This window comes from Procambarus clarkii, chromosome 79 (genome assembly GCF_040958095.1).
Source record: "Procambarus clarkii isolate CNS0578487 chromosome 79, FALCON_Pclarkii_2.0, whole genome shotgun sequence".
NCBI lineage: Eukaryota > Metazoa > Arthropoda > Malacostraca > Decapoda > Cambaridae > Procambarus > Procambarus clarkii.
In genome coordinates, this window is record NC_091228.1 from 11,673,439 (window position 1) to 11,693,711 (window position 20,273).

At 46.5% G+C, this 20,273-nt stretch overlaps 2 protein-coding genes across 2 annotated transcripts in view; one reads left to right on the forward strand and one right to left on the reverse strand.

Moving 5' to 3' along the window:
• Positions 1 to 20,273, reverse strand: part of LOC123751416 (alpha-2-macroglobulin-like) — a 622,101-nt gene that overhangs the window by 393,893 nt on the left and 207,935 nt on the right.
• The window catches only part of LOC138349720 (alpha-1-inhibitor 3-like), a 259,543-nt gene that overhangs the window by 32,471 nt on the left and 206,799 nt on the right, over positions 1 to 20,273 (forward strand). The window contains exons 4-8 of the mRNA XM_069314610.1: positions 5,155 to 5,271; positions 8,935 to 9,092; positions 11,540 to 11,636; positions 14,609 to 14,824; positions 18,880 to 19,023. Of these exons, the coding sequence (XP_069170711.1) occupies positions 5,155 to 5,271; positions 8,935 to 9,092; positions 11,540 to 11,636; positions 14,609 to 14,824; positions 18,880 to 19,023 (732 nt within the window). The remainder of the gene's footprint in view (positions 1 to 5,154; positions 5,272 to 8,934; positions 9,093 to 11,539; positions 11,637 to 14,608; positions 14,825 to 18,879; positions 19,024 to 20,273) is intronic.

Genomic DNA, 20,273 nt, shown 5'->3' on the forward strand with positions numbered 1-20,273 from the left:
TCTCTATACTGACCCGGTGAGTTACCTCAGCGTCTCTACTGAGCCGGTGAGTTACCTCAACCTCTACCTGACCCGGTGAGTTACCTCAGCGTCTCTACTGATCCGGTGAGTTACCTCAGCGTCTCTACCAGGTGAGTTACCTCAGCGTCTCTGCTGACCCGGTGAGTTACCTCAGTGTCTCTACCTGACCCGGTGAGTTACCTCAGCGTCTCTACTAACCTGGTGAGTTACCTCAGCGTCTCTACTGACCCGGTGAGTTACCTCAGCGTCTCTACTGACCCGGTGAGTTACCTCAGCGTCTCTACTGACCCGGTGAGTTACCTCAGCGTCTCTACTGACCCGGTGAGTTACCTCAGCGTCTCTGCTGACCCGGTGAGTTACCTCAGCGTCTCTACTGACCCGGTGAGTTACCTCAGCGTCTCTACTGACCCAGTGAGTTACCTCAGCGTCTCTGCTGACCCGGTGAGTTACCTCAATCTCTATACTGACCCGGTGAGTTACCTCAGCGTCTCTACTGAGCCGGTGAGTTACCTCAACCTCTACCTGACCCGGTGAGTTACCTCAGCGTCTCTACTGACCCGGTGAGTTACCTCAGCGTCTCTACTAACCAGGTGAGTTACCTCAGCGTCTCTGCTGACCTGGTGAGTTACCTCAGTGTCTCTACCTGACCCGGTGAGTTACCTCAGAGCCTCTACTAACCTGGTGAGTTACCTCAGCGTCTCTACTGACCCGGTGAGTTACCTCAGCGTCTCTACTGACCCGGTGAGTTACCTCAGCGTCTCTACTGACCCGGTGAGTTACCTCAGCGTCTCTACTGACCCGGTGAGTTACCTCAGCGTCTCTGCTGACCCGGTGAGTTACCTCAGCGTCTCTACTGACCCGGTGAGTTACCTCAGCGTCTCTACTAACCCAGTGAGTTACCTCAGCGTCTCTGCTGACCCGGTGAGTTACCTCAATCTCTATACTGACCCGGTGAGTTACCTCAGCGTCTCTACTGAGCCGGTGAGTTACCTCAACCTCTACCTGACCCGGTGAGTTACCTCAGCGTCTCTACTGACCCGGTGAGTTACCTCAGCGTCTCTACTAACCAGGTGAGTTACCTCAGCGTCTCTGCTGACCCGGTGAGTTACCTCAGTGTCTCTACCTGACCCGGTGAGTTACCTCAGCGTCTCTACTAACCTGGTGAGTTACCTCAGCGTCTCTACTGACCCGGTGAGTTACCTCAGCGTCTCTACTGACCCGGTGAGTTACCTCAGCGTCTCTACTGACCCGGTGAGTTACCTCAGCGTCTCAACTGACCCGGTGAGTTACCTCAGCGTCTCTGCTGACCCGGTGAGTTACCTCAGCGTCTCTACTGACCCGGTGAGTTACCTCAGCGTCTCTACTGACCCAGTGAGTTACCTCAGCGTCTCTGCTGACCCGGTGAGTTACCTCAATCTCTATACTGACCCGGTGAGTTACCTCAGCGTCTCTACTGAGCCGGTGAGTTACCTCAACCTCTACCTGACCCGGTGAGTTACCTCAGCGTCTCTACTGACCCGGTGAGTTACCTCAGCGTCTCTACTAACCAGGTGAGTTACCTCAGCGTCTCTGCTGACCCGGTGAGTTACCTCAGTGTCTCTACCTGACCCGGTGAGTTACCTCAGAGCCTCTACTAACCTGGTGAGTGACCTCAGCGTCTCTACTGACCCGGTGAGTTACCTCAGCGTCTCTACTGACCCGGTGAGTTACCTCAGCGTCTCTACTGACCCGGTGAGTTACCTCAGCGTCTCTACTGACCCGGTGAGTTACCTCAGCGTCTCTGCTGACCCGGTGAGTTACCTCAGCGTCTCTACTGACCCGGTGAGTTACCTCAGCGTCTCTACTAACCCAGTGAGTTACCTCAGCGTCTCTGCTGACCCGGTGAGTTACCTCAATCTCTATACTGACCCGGTGAGTTACCTCAGCGTCTCTACTAACTCGGTGAGTTACCTCAGCGTCTGTACTAACCCGGTGAGTTACCTCAGCGGTTCTACTGAACCGGTGAGTTACCACTACGTCTCTACTGACCCAGTGAGTTACCTCAATCTCTATACTGACCCGGTGAGTTACCTCAGCGCGTCTGCTGACCCGGTGAGTTATCTCAGCGTCTCTACTGACCCGGTGAGTTACCTCAGCGTCTCTACTGACCCGGTGAGTTACCTCAGCGTCTCTACTGACCCGGTGAGTTACCTCAGCGTCTCAACTGACCCGGTGAGTTACCTCAGCGTCTCTGCTGACCCGGTGAGTTACCTCAGCGTCTCTACTGACCCGGTGAGTTACCTCAGCGTCTCTACTGACCCAGTGAGTTACCTCAGCGTCTCTGCTGACCCGGTGAGTTACCTCAATCTCTATACTGACCCGGTGAGTTACCTCAGCGTCTCTACTGAGCCGGTGAGTTACCTCAACCTCTACCTGACCCGGTGAGTTACCTCAGCGTCTCTACTGACCCGGTGAGTTACCTCAGCGTCTCTACTAACCAGGTGAGTTACCTCAGCGTCTCTGCTGACCCGGTGAGTTACCTCAGTGTCTCTACCTGACCCGGTGAGTTACCTCAGAGCCTCTACTAACCTGGTGAGTGACCTCAGCGTCTCTACTGACCCGGTGAGTTACCTCAGCGTCTCTACTGACCCGGTGAGTTACCTCAGCGTCTCTACTGACCCGGTGAGTTACCTCAGCGTCTCTACTGACCCGGTGAGTTACCTCAGCGTCTCTGCTGACCCGGTGAGTTACCTCAGCGTCTCTACTGACCCGGTGAGTTACCTCAGCGTCTCTACTAACCCAGTGAGTTACCTCAGCGTCTCTGCTGACCCGGTGAGTTACCTCAATCTCTATACTGACCCGGTGAGTTACCTCAGCGTCTCTACTAACTCGGTGAGTTACCTCAGCGTCTGTACTAACCCGGTGAGTTACCTCAGCGGCTCTACTGAACCGGTGAGTTACCACTACGTCTCTACTGACCCAGTGAGTTACCTCAATCTCTATACTGACCCGGTGAGTTACCTCAGCGTCTCTGCTGACCCGGTGAGTTATCTCAGCGTCTCTACTGACCCGGTGAGATACCTCAGCGTCTCTACTAATCCGGTGAGTTACCTCAGCGTCTCTACTAACCCGGTGAGTTACCTCAGCGGCTCTACTGAACCGGTGAGTTACCTCAGCGTCTCTACTGACCCGGTGAGTTACCACTATGTCTCTACTGACCCAGTGGGTTACCTCAACGTCTCTACTGAGCCGGTGAGTTACCTCAACGTCTCTACTGACCCGGTGAGTTACCTCAACGTCTCTACTGACCAGTTCCGTGGGATCCATTTCTTACAAGCTTTCTAAATGGCTCACCAAAATCTTGTCCCCATTGTTAGGAACTATTGCCTCTTCTCATTTGACTAATTCTCTTGAATTAGTTAACAAATTTAATAGTATTCCTGTCACTCCTGATGTAAAGTTAATCAGTTTTGACGTTTGTTCTTTGTTTACAAAGGTACCGGTTGACGATATTCTTGATTATCTTGCTCGTGAACTAATGAATCATATTTTACCTCTTTCTGCTGATATTATTGTCAATCTTGTTAAGTTGTGCATTAAAGAATGTACATTTACCTTTAATAATGAGAATTATTTACAGACTTTTGGAATGGCAATGGGGAATCCTTTATCGCCATTGCTTTCAAACTTGAACATGGAATTCTTCGAAAAGAAATTTGTCTCAAAAATTACCCCTGGAATCATTCCATGGTTTAGATATGTTGATGATATTTTGTGTATATGGCCTAAAGATGTAAACACAGACGAATTTGTAGCCAAATTTAATGATCAAATCACCGCTATAAAATTTACTGTGGAGACTGAAATTGATAAATGTTTGCCATTCCTAGATGTACTTATTCACAGAGAAATTTTTTCACTAAAGTTTAATATCTACAGAAAACCTACGAATAATTTATCTTATGTTCATTATTTTTCAAGGCATAGATACAATGTGAAAAAAAAATATATTTTTTCTTCAATGTATCTAAGAGCTCTTCGAGTTGTGAGTCCAGAATTCTTAGATGAAGAGTTTAAGAATATTGATTCGATTGGTCCCAAGCTTTGTTACCAACTGAGTTTTTTGGAAGTTTGCCGTAGCAAAGCACGTCGTACATATTATAATAATATATGCAGAAAAATATATTCGCCCAAAGAATGTGTTATGTTTACCATATTTCTCTGTGTTTGAGAATATTGTAAAGGCCTTGAAACTTTTTTATATACATGTATTGTTTAGCTACGAAAATACTGTTGGTAAGCTATTAGTTAGAAACAGTCCTCGTAGTGATAATTGTGTCATATATATAATACATTGTAAAGACTGTAATAAATTCTATGTTGGGCAAACATCTAAAAATTTGAAATGTAGAATTTCGCAAAATAAATACTCTGTAAGACACGGCCAATTGTCTAATGCTTTGTTTGTTCATCTGTCAGCAGATGCTCACCAAATTGATTGGGAGATGGCTTCTTCAATAATGAATTGTAAAAGCACTTATAACAGGAACATAATTGAATCTGCTCTGACACAGATTACATAAGAAAGTAATTTGAACGTTAGCAGTGGTTTATATAACTTGGATCCATTTTTGATAGATCAATTAGAGGGCGATTTGAGTAGGATCATTGATACTCATTTGACTCACTAATTCATTGTAAATATTTACTATCTTATGCTATTATTATCCATGTGTGGGTCTATTGGTGGGTATGAATAGGAGATGCCTCGTATGGGCCAATAGGCCTTCTGCAGTTCTTATGCGGCTCATATTTGTGTCCACCTAATTCCCATTCATTTGTCATTGTACCTCACCTCACTCCACCATTCTTTTCTGCCTATATATGTCCACTTCTTGACCTGTAAATCACTCCTTCTGAAGATGTATTAATACGAAAGTACTTAAGGAAATTCCTGTTTCAATTCTTCTTCCGTGGTCTGGGGAGAGAGAGAGAGAGAGAGAGAGAGAGAGAGAGAGAGAGAGAGAGAGAGAGAGAGATATCTCAATCCATTTTAACCAGTATCTCTCATAATTTTATTAAGTAGTGAGTGAAGGGCTAAATGTTTGACCACTGCATGAGGTCTGACAAGTAATGTGTTGGTGTCCCCGGCAGTACCCGGAGGTCTGGGTGCAGACGCCTGCCGGCACCCGCGTCGCCCAGTGGAAGAACGTCGACAACACCGCCGGCCTCGTCCACCTCGACTTCGACCTCGCTGACGAGCCCGAGAAGGTGAGACACACTTGTGGTAATAAAGGATAAGAACACGAGACGAAAATACAACACACAATGAAGTAATATAGTTTTGGTGAGTATGTTTACAAAATGAGAAAAATATTATTGTAATAAACCTCGCTTCTCACAGTGGAACGTTATTGTGGTCTGGTTAAGTAGGACTGGGCTCATTGGTGCTCACTTGACGTGGTGAGGGACTCTGGTGCACAGTCCTGGGGGCTCTGGTGCACAGTCCTGGGGGCTCTGGTGCACAGTCCTGGGGGCTCTGGTGCACTGTCCTGGGGGCTCTGGTGCACAGTCCTGGGGGCTCTGGTGCACAGTCCTGGGAGCTCTGGTGCACAGTCCAGGGGGCTCTGGTGCACAGTCCTGGGGGCTCTGGTGCACAGTCCTTGGGGCTCTGGTGCTCAGTCCTGGGGGCTCTGGTGCACAGTCCTGGGGGCTCTGGTGCACAGTCCTGGGGGCTCTGGTGCACAGTCCTGGGGGCTCTGGTGCAACGTCCTGGGGGCTCTGGGGCAACGTCCTGGGGGCTCTGGTGCACAGTCCTGGGGGCTCTGGTGCACAGTCCTGGGGGCTCTGGTGCAACGTCCTGGGGGCTCTGGTACTCAGTCCTGGGGGCTCTGGTGCACAGTCCTGGGGGCTCTGGTGCACAGTCCTGGGGGCTCTGGTGCAACGTCCTGGGGGCTCTGGTGCACAGTCCTGGGGGCTCTGGTGCACAGTCCTGGGGCCTCTGGTGCACAGTCCAGGGGGCTCTGGTGCAACGTCCTGGGGGCTCTGGTGCACCGTCCTGGGGGCTCTGATGAGGGGCTCTGGTACACTGTCCTGGGGGCTCTGGTGCACAGTCCTGGGGGCTCTGGTACACTTTCCTGGGGGCTCTGGTGCACCATCCTGGGGGCTCTGGTGAGGGGCTCTGGCGCACCAGCCTGGGGGCTCTGGTACACTGTCCTGGGGGCTCTGGTGCACAGTCCTGGGGGCTTTGGTACACCGTCCTGGGGGCTCTGGTACACCGTCCTGGGGGTTCTGGTACACTGTCCTGGGGGCTCTGGTACACCGTCCTGGGGGCTCTGGTACACCGTCCTGGGGGCTCTGGTTCACCGTCCTGGGGGCTCTGGTACACTGTCTTGGGGGCTCTGGTGCACCGTCCTGGGGGCTCTGGTACACCATCCTGGGGGCTCTGGTACCCCGTCCTGGGGGCTCTGGTACACTGTCCTGGGGGCACTGGTACACCGTCCTGGGGGCTCTAATACACCGTCCTGGGGGCTCTGGTACACCGTCCTGGGGGCTCTGGTCTATCGTCCTGGGGGCTCTGGTACACCGTCCTGGGGGCTCTGGTACACCGTCCTGGGGGCTCTGGTACACCGTCCTGGGGGCTCTGGTACACCGTCCTGGGGGCTCTGGTACACCGTCCTGGGGGCTTTGGTACACCGTCCTGGGGGCTCTGGTACACCGTCCTGGGGGCTCTGGTGCACCGTCCTGGGGGCTCTGGTACACCGTCCTGGGGGCTCTAGTACACCGCCCTGGGGGCTCTGGTGCACCGTCCTGGGGGCTCTGGTACACTGCCCTGGGGGCTCTGGTACACCGTCCTGGGGGCTCTGGTGCACCGTCCTGGGGGCTCTGGTACACCGTCCTGGGGGCTCTGGTACACCGTCCTGGGGGCTCTGGTGCACAGTCCTGGGGGCTCTGGTACACCGTCCTGTGGACTCTGGTACACCGTCCTGGGGGCTCTGGTACACCGTCCCGGGAGCTCTGGTACACCGTCCTGGGGTCTCTGGTACACCGCCCTGGGGGCTCTGGTCCACCGCCCTGGGGGCTCTGGTACACCGTCCTGGGGTCTCTGGTACACCGTCCAGGGGGCTCTGGTACACCGTCCTGGGGTCTCTGGTACACCGCCCTGGTGGCTCTGGTCCACCGCCCTGGGGGCTCTGGTACACCGTCCTGGGGGCTCTGGTACACCGTCCTGGGGGCTCTGGTACACCGTCCTGAGGGCTCTGGTACACCGTCCTGGGGGCTCTGGTACACCATCCTGGGGGCTCTGGTACACAGTCCTGGGGGCTCTGGTACACCGTCCTGGGGGCTCTGGTACACCGTCCTGGGGGCTCTGGTACACCGCCCTGGGCGCTCTGGTACACCGTCCTGGGGGCCCTGGTACACCGTCTTTGGGGCTCTGGTACACCGTCCTGGGGGCTCTGGTGCACCGTCCTGGGGGCTCTGGTACACCGTCCTGGGGGCTCTGGTACACCACCCTGGGGGCTCTGGTACACCGTCCTGGGGGCTCTGGTCTATCGTCCTGGGGGCGGGAGAGGGCTTCCTTCTGCTGCTGGCTGAACAACCTGTGGTTGTGGTGACTGTGTTTACCCTGGACAGAGACCTGCAGGAATAATATTGTCATCCACACTTCTGGGGACATAAACATACCATTCACTTGGAGGATGAACCAAGTAACTGCGGCTCTTGAAGGGTAACTTGCGTCTTTCCTGAAGAAACACGAGTAAACTAAGATGTTAGCTGAGGCCCAAGTGCAGAACAGCAGATATAGTGTACGTGGACTTCTCTAAAGCTTTAGATAATTGACCACATGAAAGACTCTCTCCACGTAGGATATATGGTAAAACATTTGATTGGATAAAAAAAAATACAAGGAAGGCAAGAGGTTGTCTCAGGTGGATATAAATATAGTTCAGAATGCCAAGTGTAGCACCGCAAGGTTCCATCCTGGGACCAACTCTTCTTGTAATATATAACACGATATAGAAGAGTACATTAGAAACCAAATTTAAAGATGACATTAGAATCTGTGATAAAGTGGGAAGCAAAAAAAAGGTTAATTCCTTGCAAGGCGATTTAATATTACAAATTTAAGACGGTGCTTGCAGAGCATATCAATATACACTATAACTACCATATCAACAAGACGAACATGGTGGAGATTGATGAAGAGAAGCACCTAGGCCTTATGATCCACCAGTCACTGACAGTTGCTCAACAAGTAGACGCTGCGGTAAAAATGTCAACAAGACCTTGTGAATAGTCAAACGAAACGTTAATTTGAAGGACAGGAAAGTGGTTGTTCAACTGAACAAGTCGTTCCAGGAACGGTTGAGGGCCAGAGTAGGACTAACAACACTACACACCGGACATGACTGGCCGGATCTCAGTGGAACTTTTAGAATACTAAACAATTTGTAGTATAATAATCCTGACCACATTATTAAAATGTGTAATATAACTCACAAAGTGCATCATCATGAGACCTAACAGTGTTCTCTGGAGGACACAAAACAAGAGATGATTTTCATCTTAGATAAAAAGTCCATGATATCATCTACTTGTCGAAGCCGTAAATGCGGAGTCATTAATTCAGTTGAAAAGAATCTGGGAATAATTCAGGAACCTTTGACAAGCCGCCTACTTCCTGGCCTCATCAAGACCACTAGAAACTTTGGACCTCGGGTAAATTCAGTACCACCTTATCGTGGTTTTGATTTATTATGTCACATTTTGGTCACTAACAAACAACAAAAATATCTTGCTGTTGACTGATGATACTTAATAACTTGCTCCTCATCACTAGGAATTATTTATTACTGATTCTTGAATAATGATAAAAAAAAATGTTTAATGTGTCAAAATATTTGATGTAGCTAATCCGACCATTTTTGTCAGGGATTGTACACGCTGTTCGTGAAGACGCCCCGGGGCCAACAGCAGAGTGTGACCTTCAAGGTGGAGGAGTTCGTGCTGCCTCGCTACGAGGTGGTGCTCAAGCCTCCCGCCTACATCCTGGGCACTGACGAAGCCTTCACCTTCACCGTGTGCGCCAAGTGAGCCCCCCCACCCCACCGGCCCAACACCACCCACCCACTACTCTCACACTTGATAAACAACTCCATATAGTTTAGGTTACATTTTGGGATCAAAGGTTTCCGAAAGTAGTCAATGTTATCTGAAGGTTAATGTGAAGAGTTTCAGAGCCCAGTAGTTGTGTAACTGCTAGAACATTAACGTAATTCACTGAACACTGAACTGTTTAAGTAAAACCACAAAAATGTTATTAAAGTGAGGCACGTATTTCCTGACTATTTTATATTGTGCTAATCATTAAAACATTCATATGAGGGCGGCAGGTAACTCGCCTCAGATGTGAGTTATTCTCCAGAAGTTTGTAGCTCAGTCCTCATCTCTTCTTCCTCATCCCCTCTTCCTTATCTCCCCTTCCACATCTCTTCCTTCACACGTCTCCTCTTCCTCCTCTCTTCGACCTCATCTCCTTTTGATCATCTCTTCTTCATCATCCCTTCTTCCTTATCTCCTCTTCCTCATCTCCCCTTCCTTCACACACGCATTACTCAAATTCGGTTTAAAATCCCTGAAATTGATTGTATATAATAACTTATAATTGTCTAGGGCCACGGGGGTATAGGGCTCTACCTACTCTAGGGTCACGGGGGTATAGGGCTCTACCTACTCTAGGGTCACGGGTGTATAGGGCTCTACCTACTCTAGGGTCACGGGGGTATAGGGCTCTACCTACTCTAGGGTCACGGGTGTATAGGACTCTACCTACTCTAGGGTCACGGAAGTATAGGGCTCTACCTACTCTAGGGTCACGGGGGTATAGGGCTCTACCTACTCTAGGGCCACGGGGGTAGAGCACATCACCGACTGCAGGGTATATATTGCAGGGTATATATTGCAGGGTATATATTGCAGGGTATATATTGCAGGGTATATATTGCAGGGTATATATTGCAGGGTATATATTGCAAGGTATATATTGCAAGGTATATATTGCAGGGTATATATTGCAGGATATATTGCACGGTATATTATGCAGGGTATATATTGCAGGGCATACATTGCAAGGTATATATTGCATGGTATATATTGCAAGGTATATATTGCAGGGTATATATATTGCAGGATATATTGCAGGGTATATATTGCAGGGAATATTACAGGGGAATATTGCAGGGTATATATTGCAGGGTATATATTGCAGGGTATATATTGCAGGGGTATATATTGCAGGGGTATATATTGTAGGATATACATTGCAGGGGTATATATTGCAGGGGTATATATTGCAGGGTATATATTGCAGGGGTATATATTGCAGGGTATATATTGCAGGGTATATATATATTGCAGGGTATATATTGCAGGGTATATATTGCAGGGGTATATATTGCAGGGTATATATTGCAGGGTATATATTGCAGGAGTATATATTGCAGGGTATATATTGCAGGGTATATATTACAGGGTATATATTGCAGGGGTATATATTGCAGGGTATATATATGTAGGGAATATATTACAGGTTATATATTACAGGGTATATATTGCAGGGTATATACTGCAGGGAATATATAAATGGTAGAAATATGTATAGTGCACTAATGGTGGTCACTGATTTCCGTTTACTGTTGTGTACGTGTCCGTGAGAGCCTCCTGGTGCGTGTCTGTTTGCTGTTGGGCACGTGTCCGTGAGAGCCTCCTGGTGCGTGGCTGTTTACTGTTGTGCACGTGTCCGTGAGAGCCTCCTGGTGCGTGTCTGCTTACTGTTGGGCACGTGTCCGTGAGAGCCTCCTGGTGCGTGGCTGTTTACTGTTATGCACGTGTCCGTGAGAGCCTCCTGGTGCGTGTCTGTTTACTGTTGTGCACGTGTCCGTGAGACATTCCTGGTGCGTGGCTGTTTACTGTTGTGCACGTGTCCGTGAGAGCCTCCTGGTGCGTGTCTGTTTACTGTTGTGCACGTGTCCGTAAAAGCCTCCTGGTGCGTGTCTGTTTACTGTTGGGCACGTGTCCGTGAGAGCCTCCTAGTGCGTTACTGTTTACTGTTGTGCACGTGTCCGTGAGAGCCTCCTGGTGCGTGTCTGTTTACTGTTGTGCACGTGTCCGTGAGAGCCTCCTAGTGCGTGTCTGTTTACTGTTGTGCACGTGTCCGTGAGAGCCTCCTGGTGGGTGTCTGTTTACTGTTGTGCACGTGTCCGTGAGAGCCTCCTGGTGCGTGTCTGTTTACTGTTGTGCACGTGTCCGTGAGAGCCTCCTGGTGGGTGTCTGTTTACTGTTGTGCACGTGTCCGTGAGAGCCTCCTGGTGCGTGTCTGTTTACTGTTGTGCACGTGTCCGTGAGAGCCTCCTGGTGCGTGTCTGTTTACTGTTGTGCACGTGTCCGTGAGAGCCTCCTAGTGCGTGGCTGTTTACTGTTGTGCACGTGTCCGTGAGAGCCTCCTGGTGCGTGTCTAACCTGTCATGGTTGTTTACAGCTACACCTTCGGACAACCGGTTAAGGGCAACCTGTCACTGACTCTGGACAACACCCAGAGAAGGAAGTGCAAGGTGGACGTCACCAACAACGTTACGGTGAGTACCTCAGTGTTACGGTGAGTACCTCAGTGTTACTGTGAGTACCTCAGTGTTACGGTGAGTAACTCAGTGTTACGGTGAGTACCTCAGTGTTACGGTGAGTACCTCAGTGTTACTGTGAGTACCTCAGTGTTACTGTGAGTACCTCAGTGTTACTGTGAGTACCTCAGTGTTACTGTGAGTACCGCAGTGTTACTGTAAGTACCTCAGTGTTACTGTGAGTACCGCAGTGTTACTGTGAGTACCTCAGTGTTACTGTGAGTACCACAGTGTTACTGTGAGTACCTCAGTGTTACTGTGAGTACCTCAGTGTTACTGTGAGTACCTCAGTGTTACTGTGAGTACCTCTGTGTTACTGTGAGTACCGCAGTGTTACTGTGAGTACCTCAGTGTTACTTTGAGTACCTCAGTGTTACTGTGAGTACCTCAGTGTTACTGTGAGTACCTCAGTGTTACTTTGAGTACCTCAGTGTTACGGGGAGTAACTCAGTGTTACGGTGAGTACCTCAGTGTTACGGTGAGTACCTCAGTGTTACTGTGAGTACCTCAGTGTTACTGTGAGTACCTCAGTGTTAGTGTGAGTACCTCAGTGTTACTGTGAGTACCGCAGTGTTACTGTGAGTACCTCAGTGTTACTGTGAGTACCACAGTGTTACTGTGAGTTCCTCAGTGTTACTGTGAGTACCTCAGTGTAACTGTGAGTACCTCAGTGTTACTGTGAGTACCGCAGTGTTACTGTGAGTACCTCAGTGTTACTGTGAGTACCACAGCGTTACTGTGAGTACCTCAGTGTTACTGTGAGTACCTCAGTGTTACTGTGAGTACCTCAGTGTTACTGTGAGTACCTCTGTGTTACTGTGAGTACCGCAGTGTTACTGTGAGTACCTCAGTGTTACTTTGAGTACCTCAGTGTTACTGTGAGTACCTCAGTGTTACTGTGAGTACCTCAGTGTTACTGTGAGTACCTCAGTGTTACTGTGAGTACCTCAGTGTTACTGTGAGTACCTCAGTGTTACTGTGAGTACCTCAGTGTTACGGTGAGTAACTCAGTGTTACGGTGAGTACCACAGTGTTACTGTGAGTACCTCAGTGTTACTGTGAGTACCTCAGTGTTACTGTGAGTACCTCAGTGTTACTGTGAGTACCTCAGTGTTACTGTGAGTACCTCAGTGTTACGGTGAGTAACTCAGTGTTACGGTGCGTACCACAGTGTTACTGTGAGTACCTCAGTGTTACTGTGAGTACCTCAGTGTTACTGTGAGTACCTCAGAGTTATGGTGAGTACCTCAGTGTTACAGTGAGTACCTCAGTGTTACTGTGAGTACCTCAGGGTTACTGTGAACACCTCAGTGTTACTGTGAGTACCTCAGTGTTACTGTGAGTACCTCAGTGTTACTGTGAGTACCTCAGTGTTACTGTGAGTACCGCAGTGTTACTGTGAGTACCTCAGTGTTACTGTGAGTACCACAGTGTTACTGTGAGTACCTCAGTGTTACTGTGAGTACCTCAGTGTTACTGTGAGCACCTCAGTGTTACTGTGAGTACCTCTTTGTTACTGTGAGTACCGCAGTGTTACTGTGAGTACCTCAGTGTTACTTTGAGTACCTCAGTGTTACTGTGAGTACCTCAGTGTTACTGTGAGTACCTCCGTGCTACTGTGAGTACCGCAGAGTTACTGTGATTTCCACACAAGTATTCTTAATCCTGTGCAAATGCTGAAGATTTTACATAAACTAATGGGTTAAGTAAACTAATGGATTACATAAATTAATGGTTTATATAAACTATTGGGTTTATATAAACTAATGGCTTACATAGACTAATGGGCTATGTAAACTAATGGGTTACATAAGCTATTGAGTTACATATACTAATGGGCTATGTAAACTAATGGGTTACATAAATTAATGGTTTCCATAAACTAAATGGGTTACATATACTAATGGGTTATGTATGCTAATGGGTTTATGTAAACTAATGGGTTACATAAACTAATAGTTCATATAAACTAATTGGTTTATGTAAACGTATGTTTTACATAAACTAATGATTCATGTAAACTAATGGGGTTATGTAAACTAATAGGTTACAGAAACTAATGGGTTCACATGAACTAATGGGTTGATATAAACTCATGGGGTTACATAAACTAATGGGTTGATATAAACTAATGGGGTTACATAAACTAATGGGTTTACATAAATTTTATGGGTTACATTAACTAATGGGTTCACATAAACTAATGGGTTTGTGTAAACTAATAGGTTACATAAACTAATGGGTTTACATCAACTAATAGGTTACATAAACTAATGGGTTACAGAAACTAATGGGTTCACTTAAACTAATGGGTTACATAAACTTATGGGTTTATATAATCTAATGGGTTACATAAACTAATGGGTTACATGAACTAATAGGTTACATAAAGTAATGGGTTACGTAAACTAATGGGCTATATAAACTAATTGGTTTTGTAAAGTAATGGGTTACATAAACTAATGGGTTTCATAACCTAAAGGGTTACATAAACTAATGGGTTACGTAAACTAATGGGTTATATAAGCTAATGGGTTACATAAACTAATGGGTTACATAAACTAATGGGTTACATAAACTAATGGGTTACATAAACTAATGGGTTACATATACTAATGCGTTTCATAAACTAATAGGTTACATAAACTAATGGGTTACGTAAACTAATGGGTTATATAAACTAATTGGTTATGTAAAGTAATGGGTTACATAAACTAATAGCTAGGTTACATAAACTAAAAAGTTACGTAAACTAATGTGTTACATAAGCTAATGGGTTACATAAACTAATGGGTTACATAAACTAATGGGTTACATAAACTAATGGGTTATGTAAACTAAAGGGTTACGTAAATTAATGGGGTATACTGTGATAAGTGGTGTATTCCTGCAGACACCGACACAATATACAAGAAAGGTTCTCATTGCAGATCTCCGGGTGTAAGGAGGTGGAGGTGCAGGCATCGGAGCTGAGGATCATTGACTGCGACGTGTACAGTCTCAAGGCCTCGGCCATCGTCACTGAGGAAGGTACTGGAGTGGAAATTAAAAAGGACGCCTCAGTCTCCATCACCCGAAACGCCGTGACCTTCAAAACTATCTACGAAGACGCTTACATGAAGCCGAACCTTCCTTACTCCCTCAAGGTTGGTAATTATAATTGTAAAAATGTGTTAGAACAAATTTATGTTCATGTTTTATTATTCACTAAATATTGTCGATTTGGCTTGCTGTGCAACACATTTTATAGTTCATTGATTTCCATCTTCTGGGCGTTCAACACCGCCTATTGTTGCTACTGGTGGATGGACACGACAAGACTGTTGCTACTGGGGGATGGACACGACAAGACTGTTGCTACTGGGAGATGGACACGACAAGACTGATGCTATTGGGAGATGGACACGACAAGACTGTTGCTACTGGGAGATGGACACGACAAGACTGATGCTATTGGGAGATGGACACGACAAGACTGTTGCTACTGGGAGATGGACACGACAAGACTGTTGCTACTGGGAGATGGACACGACTAGACTGTTGGACGTGTCACCTGTGTGTGTAAATGTGATCACACACGTGTATAACAAAAAAAATCGTTTACGTCATTATTTAAAGTTTTTAACCCAAAACTATTATAACCCTATATTTATATTATATAACCCTATATTATATAATAACTATTATAACTATTAAAACTATTATAACCCTATATTATATAATAAGGAGCCGGTCGGCCGAGCGGACAGCACACTGGACTTGTGATCCTGTGGTCCTGGGTTCGATCCCAGGCGCCGGCGAGAAACAATGGGCAGAGTTTCTTTCATCCTATGCCCCTGTTACCTAGCAGTAAATAGGTACCTGGGTGTTAGCCAGCTGTCACGGGCTGCTTCCTGGGGGTGGAGGCCTGGTCGAGGACCGGGCCGCGGGGACACTTAAAAGCCCCGAAATCATCTCAAGATAACCTCAAGATAACCCTAAACTATTAACTCCGCCAGCAAGAATAATAGACTGACACGTTCATACTAACCAGTTAATGAAATGACTGAGCAATAGATAAATAATAGCTGTTAATATTACTGTACATCAACTTAAACACAATAAATATAGATAATTAAATAATTCAGTCATCAAGTACCAAAAGAATATTAAGAAATGTTGACACAGGGATAACATTGGGATGACGAATATCAGTACGTAGTGTGAACATAGACACGACATACAGTATCACTTAATCCAGAACGACAACGTTTGAGATCAGTTTGACAGCACGTCAGTCCGGCGCTGGGTGGTGTGGCGAGCAGGACGCTTCTCTTTGCCTATCCAGTTGTTACTTGGCCGGTGTGGGGTTTGTTGACAACCCGGCATGATGTGCGGGCCTTGGTGTGGCTGCTGGCGTGACTTGAAAGTGGCCGTGTCGGCCTGCAGTATGGGGAAGCCTGTGCCACCTGTCGTCAGGCCTGGAATTTTCCAGTAATACTTCCTACCAAGCAGTAGAAGTGGTGATTTTGAACATGTTACGTGTTTCTTTGGAGGCTGTGTGGTGTGTAGCTGCTTGCCGGGGGACGTGCGATTGTGAAGTTTGGCTCTTCAGTGGTTTACCGTGATCTCGTCACGTGCTATGATCGGAACACTTTCCCTCTTCTTGTTAATGGTGGAGCACTCTCACCATGCGCCTCAGGGATCATATACTGTCCTCCATCATGCTGTTACGTTTCCCTCTATGTTTGTTTCATACGGGCCAGCTCCAGATGTGTTTCAAATGTGACCTACAGGGCCACCAGGCTGCAGGGTGTGAGGTCCACCGGGGTCACTCCTATTAACCTGTTCTGGGAGGATTCTCCTCCGTTGTCGACCTCAGACCCGTCAATGGGTGCTGGGATTTGTGTGTTGATTCCCTACTGTCTGCTGCTCCGGTGTCGGATCCTGCGGCTCGTCTGGGTGCAGATGTGGGTGTTGACGTGGAGGTTAGTGTGGCCCCGCCACGACCATCCCTGCCCCAGCTGCCACACCCCGCCCCGTCTCAGCCGCATCTGCCTACTATGTCCCAGGATACGGTGTCTCCTGTCGCTCTGGCTGTCTGCGAGGGGTTGTCTCCTGCAGTGTGTGGTCCGGTGGCCCCGGTTGTTAAAGCTGTGGTTCTCGGGGGTCGTGCTTTACAAGCACACCTGCCGGAGAGTTCTGTTGTGGTGCAGGAAGATGGGAGTGATAACTCGAACTACCGGCGGCCTGTCTCGATATGATCGAAGCGGGTTCAGAGTGTGTCTCCCCATCGTGGTCAGCCTTGGGAGGAGGTGGAAAAGTATGGTGCTCCGGCGTCCCCCGCCGTCGGTGACGGGGCTGTGAGGGGCTCCGAGTTGCTTCCTGTGCCCCCACCTCCTGTGTCTATTGCTATTGGATCCCCGCAGTGCGAAGTTTTCCCTGATGATCAGGATCTTGTCATGGTGCTGAGAAGGGATGTGCGCCAGGGGTCCTCGGCTCCTGTGCCCGGTGGCGGGGACGATGCCGTGCCTGCATCCCCTGCGGTTCCCCTGGTCAGGGGGGGGGGACCCTTGTCCCGGCTGCCGGGTACGTGATCCGTGAGGGACAGGTGTTGAGACTTTCTCGGGATGTCTGGTGCCTTCTTTTGATAATTACTTACTTACTTCGGGTTCAATTCATAGTGAACATAACACAACACTCCCTAGGATCTTGCTAGTTGACAATACAAAAATCCTGGAGTCGACCACTGACCTAAGACGACTACAAATCCTGGCAGCTATACTAAAATGAGAGAAAAAATCACTTATAAATATATTGAATAACTACTTCGCTTCCCTGGCAACACTTAGATGCAGAACTCACCTACATCACGGGGTAACTACCACATCTCTACCGGATTCTTACCGCCCACAGAGAGTACTAGTCCTATGCAACGCCTTACCCAATATATGATTGCCCCTTTTCCCTTACTCTTGCCTTATTCCCCTATTCCTTACCCTACGTTTCATTGCCCCCATACACCTCCGACGCCACTGTTGCAGGCGGCAACAGTGGCGTCGAAGGAGATTACCTAAGGCTTCAATTCATCCCCTTAAACCTGTGTATTTAATCCGAAATTGCTCCTTGTTTATTAATTCCTTAAGAATGCTCTCCTTGGCACTGACGAAGAGAAAATAAGTTAGAAGCATAAAAAAACTAGCACTTTTAGATTAACAACGCCAACATTGCGGTCATATTTAACCAAATATGCTTAAAGTAACGCCTGCTGCCCAAATATACAAACATTATCACATATTTGTGTACAATTATATGTGATCTTTAACCTGAGTCTTCCTCTTACTAACATAGCTGATAGGAAACAGCTGAGGTAAGGTGGCATATCGATCACACTCATAACTCGTGTACACTAATGGGACACACCTGCCTTATTGTCCAGGCTGATTTTAAAAATTATTGGAAATCTTGTTTACAAATGTACCTCGTGTGTCTTGTCCCTCGATAAAATCCACAGCGAATTTTATTTTGTTTACTTCAATCGTCTTGTTTTTTGTTTTGTTTTTGCACATTTGCATCATGAACAATATCCAGGAGTGTTTTACTGTTCAGCCGACAGGCTTGCAGAACAGTCTTCGAGACTTGGTGCCTTTTTCATACATACTTACATAGCAATCAGCCATTATTCACTGTTATTTTACTTAGGATAAGCATTAATTGTTAATTATGTTACGTTAAGATACAGATCATTGTGATAACTCAACAGGAGATGGTAATTATTGTATATACTTGATAACTCTTACGTCAAGTTCTGTGTCGATTTTCCTAGATACTTTGTGATCTTACTGACTCATCAAGTATCAACTTGTTTACAATTCCAAGACCAAATAATCTATCGCGTGTAAAATATAAACTTAAAAAAATATATGGTGTTTAGCCATACAGCAGAACACTGTCCTGGGAACCTACAGTCTTCCAGGACTAAGCTAGTCATCAGGGATGCCAGTGACGGCATCTAAGAAACTGCTAACTTAATAAAATTAGTATGTAAAGTCGATTGTGATGGTCTCTTCACAATCGACTTGAGAATGGTCCAGGATAGACCGAAACGTCGTCGTCCCTTCACTTTCTAGTGTGGGGTTTGGTCAACATATTTCAACCACGTTATTGTGACTCCTCGTCTGCATAATATCTAAACCTCCAGAACTTCTTTAACATGTTGTAGGTGAGGGCTGAGAAGCCAGACGGCACTCCGGCAGGTGGTGTCCCCATGGAGGTGTGTGCAGCTGGTCGCTGCACCAACATGACCACAGCACCAGATGGTCTCTTCACAACAGTCTTGCCAGTCTACAACACCAAGAGAGTTTACGTAAGTGTCTTCTTGACTTAATTATTATTATAACGTGTAGTCAGTAAACAATTATTATTATAACGTTTAGTCAGTAAACAATTATTATTATAACGTTTAGTCAGTAAACAATTATTATTATAACGTTTAGTCAGTAAACAATTATTATTATAACGTTTAGTCAGTAAACAATTATTATTATAACGTTTAGTCAGTAAACAATTATTATTATAACGTTTAGTCAGTAAACAATTATTATTATAACGTTTAGTCAGTAAACAATTATTATTATAACGTTTAGTCAGTAAACAATTATTATTATAACGTTTAGTCAGTAAACAATTATTATTATAACGTTTAGTCAGTAAACAATTATTATTATAACGTTTAGTCAGTAAACAATTATTATTATAACGTTTAGTCAGTAAACAATTATTATTATAGTTTCTAATATAAATTCCAAGTGTTGTTCAGTTTCTCAACATAACTTTACAGTAAAAGTCTGAAGCACTTTTAACAACACTTAATTTTTGTTGACAGGTGAGCTTTACATCAAGAGGACGGAGGGTATTAGTGATTTTTTTTTTAGTTCAGATATGAAAGGAAGGCAGAACATAGTGATACTAGTTTGTTGTTGTTGTTAAAGATTTGCTACTCGGAACAAAAAGTTCCAAGTAGCACGGGCAATGGTGAGCCCGTAGTGGACTGTACTACTAGTGTTGAAACAGGTTTAAGATGAAAGAAATTTCCTTTAGCTTGATAATGGGCAAAGTTGATAAAATGTAAAAGGTAACCAAGGCGAGAGAAAGACTTGTAAATAATAGAAATTTCAGAATAAAAAACTGAAGGTCACTGATGTGTTGGACGCGGAGGAAGAGAGACAAGAACACTTTTCTTGACAAAGTGGATGGTAGGAAATGAAGTAAATATATGTACCATTGTGCTTAAGATTGGGGCACACAGAGAAAGACAAACCGGACACAGAGCTGTGAACTTGAACGTCTAGGAAAGGAAGGATGGAATTAGATTACAATTATACTTAGAAATTGATAGGAGGAGCCAGATTGTTAAGAGAGGAGAGGAAAGGCTAGAAAAAGACGGTTATGAGCCCATAAAACAAAACTGTCATCAACATAGCCAAACCAGGGAGAGGGACGAGTATCAACAGTGGGAAGAAGAGGTTCAAATACTCTGTATAGTGATTGGCAAGAACAAGGGAGAGGGCGGAACTCATAGTTTATAGGAAGACAAAGTAAAGCACGAAACAATGG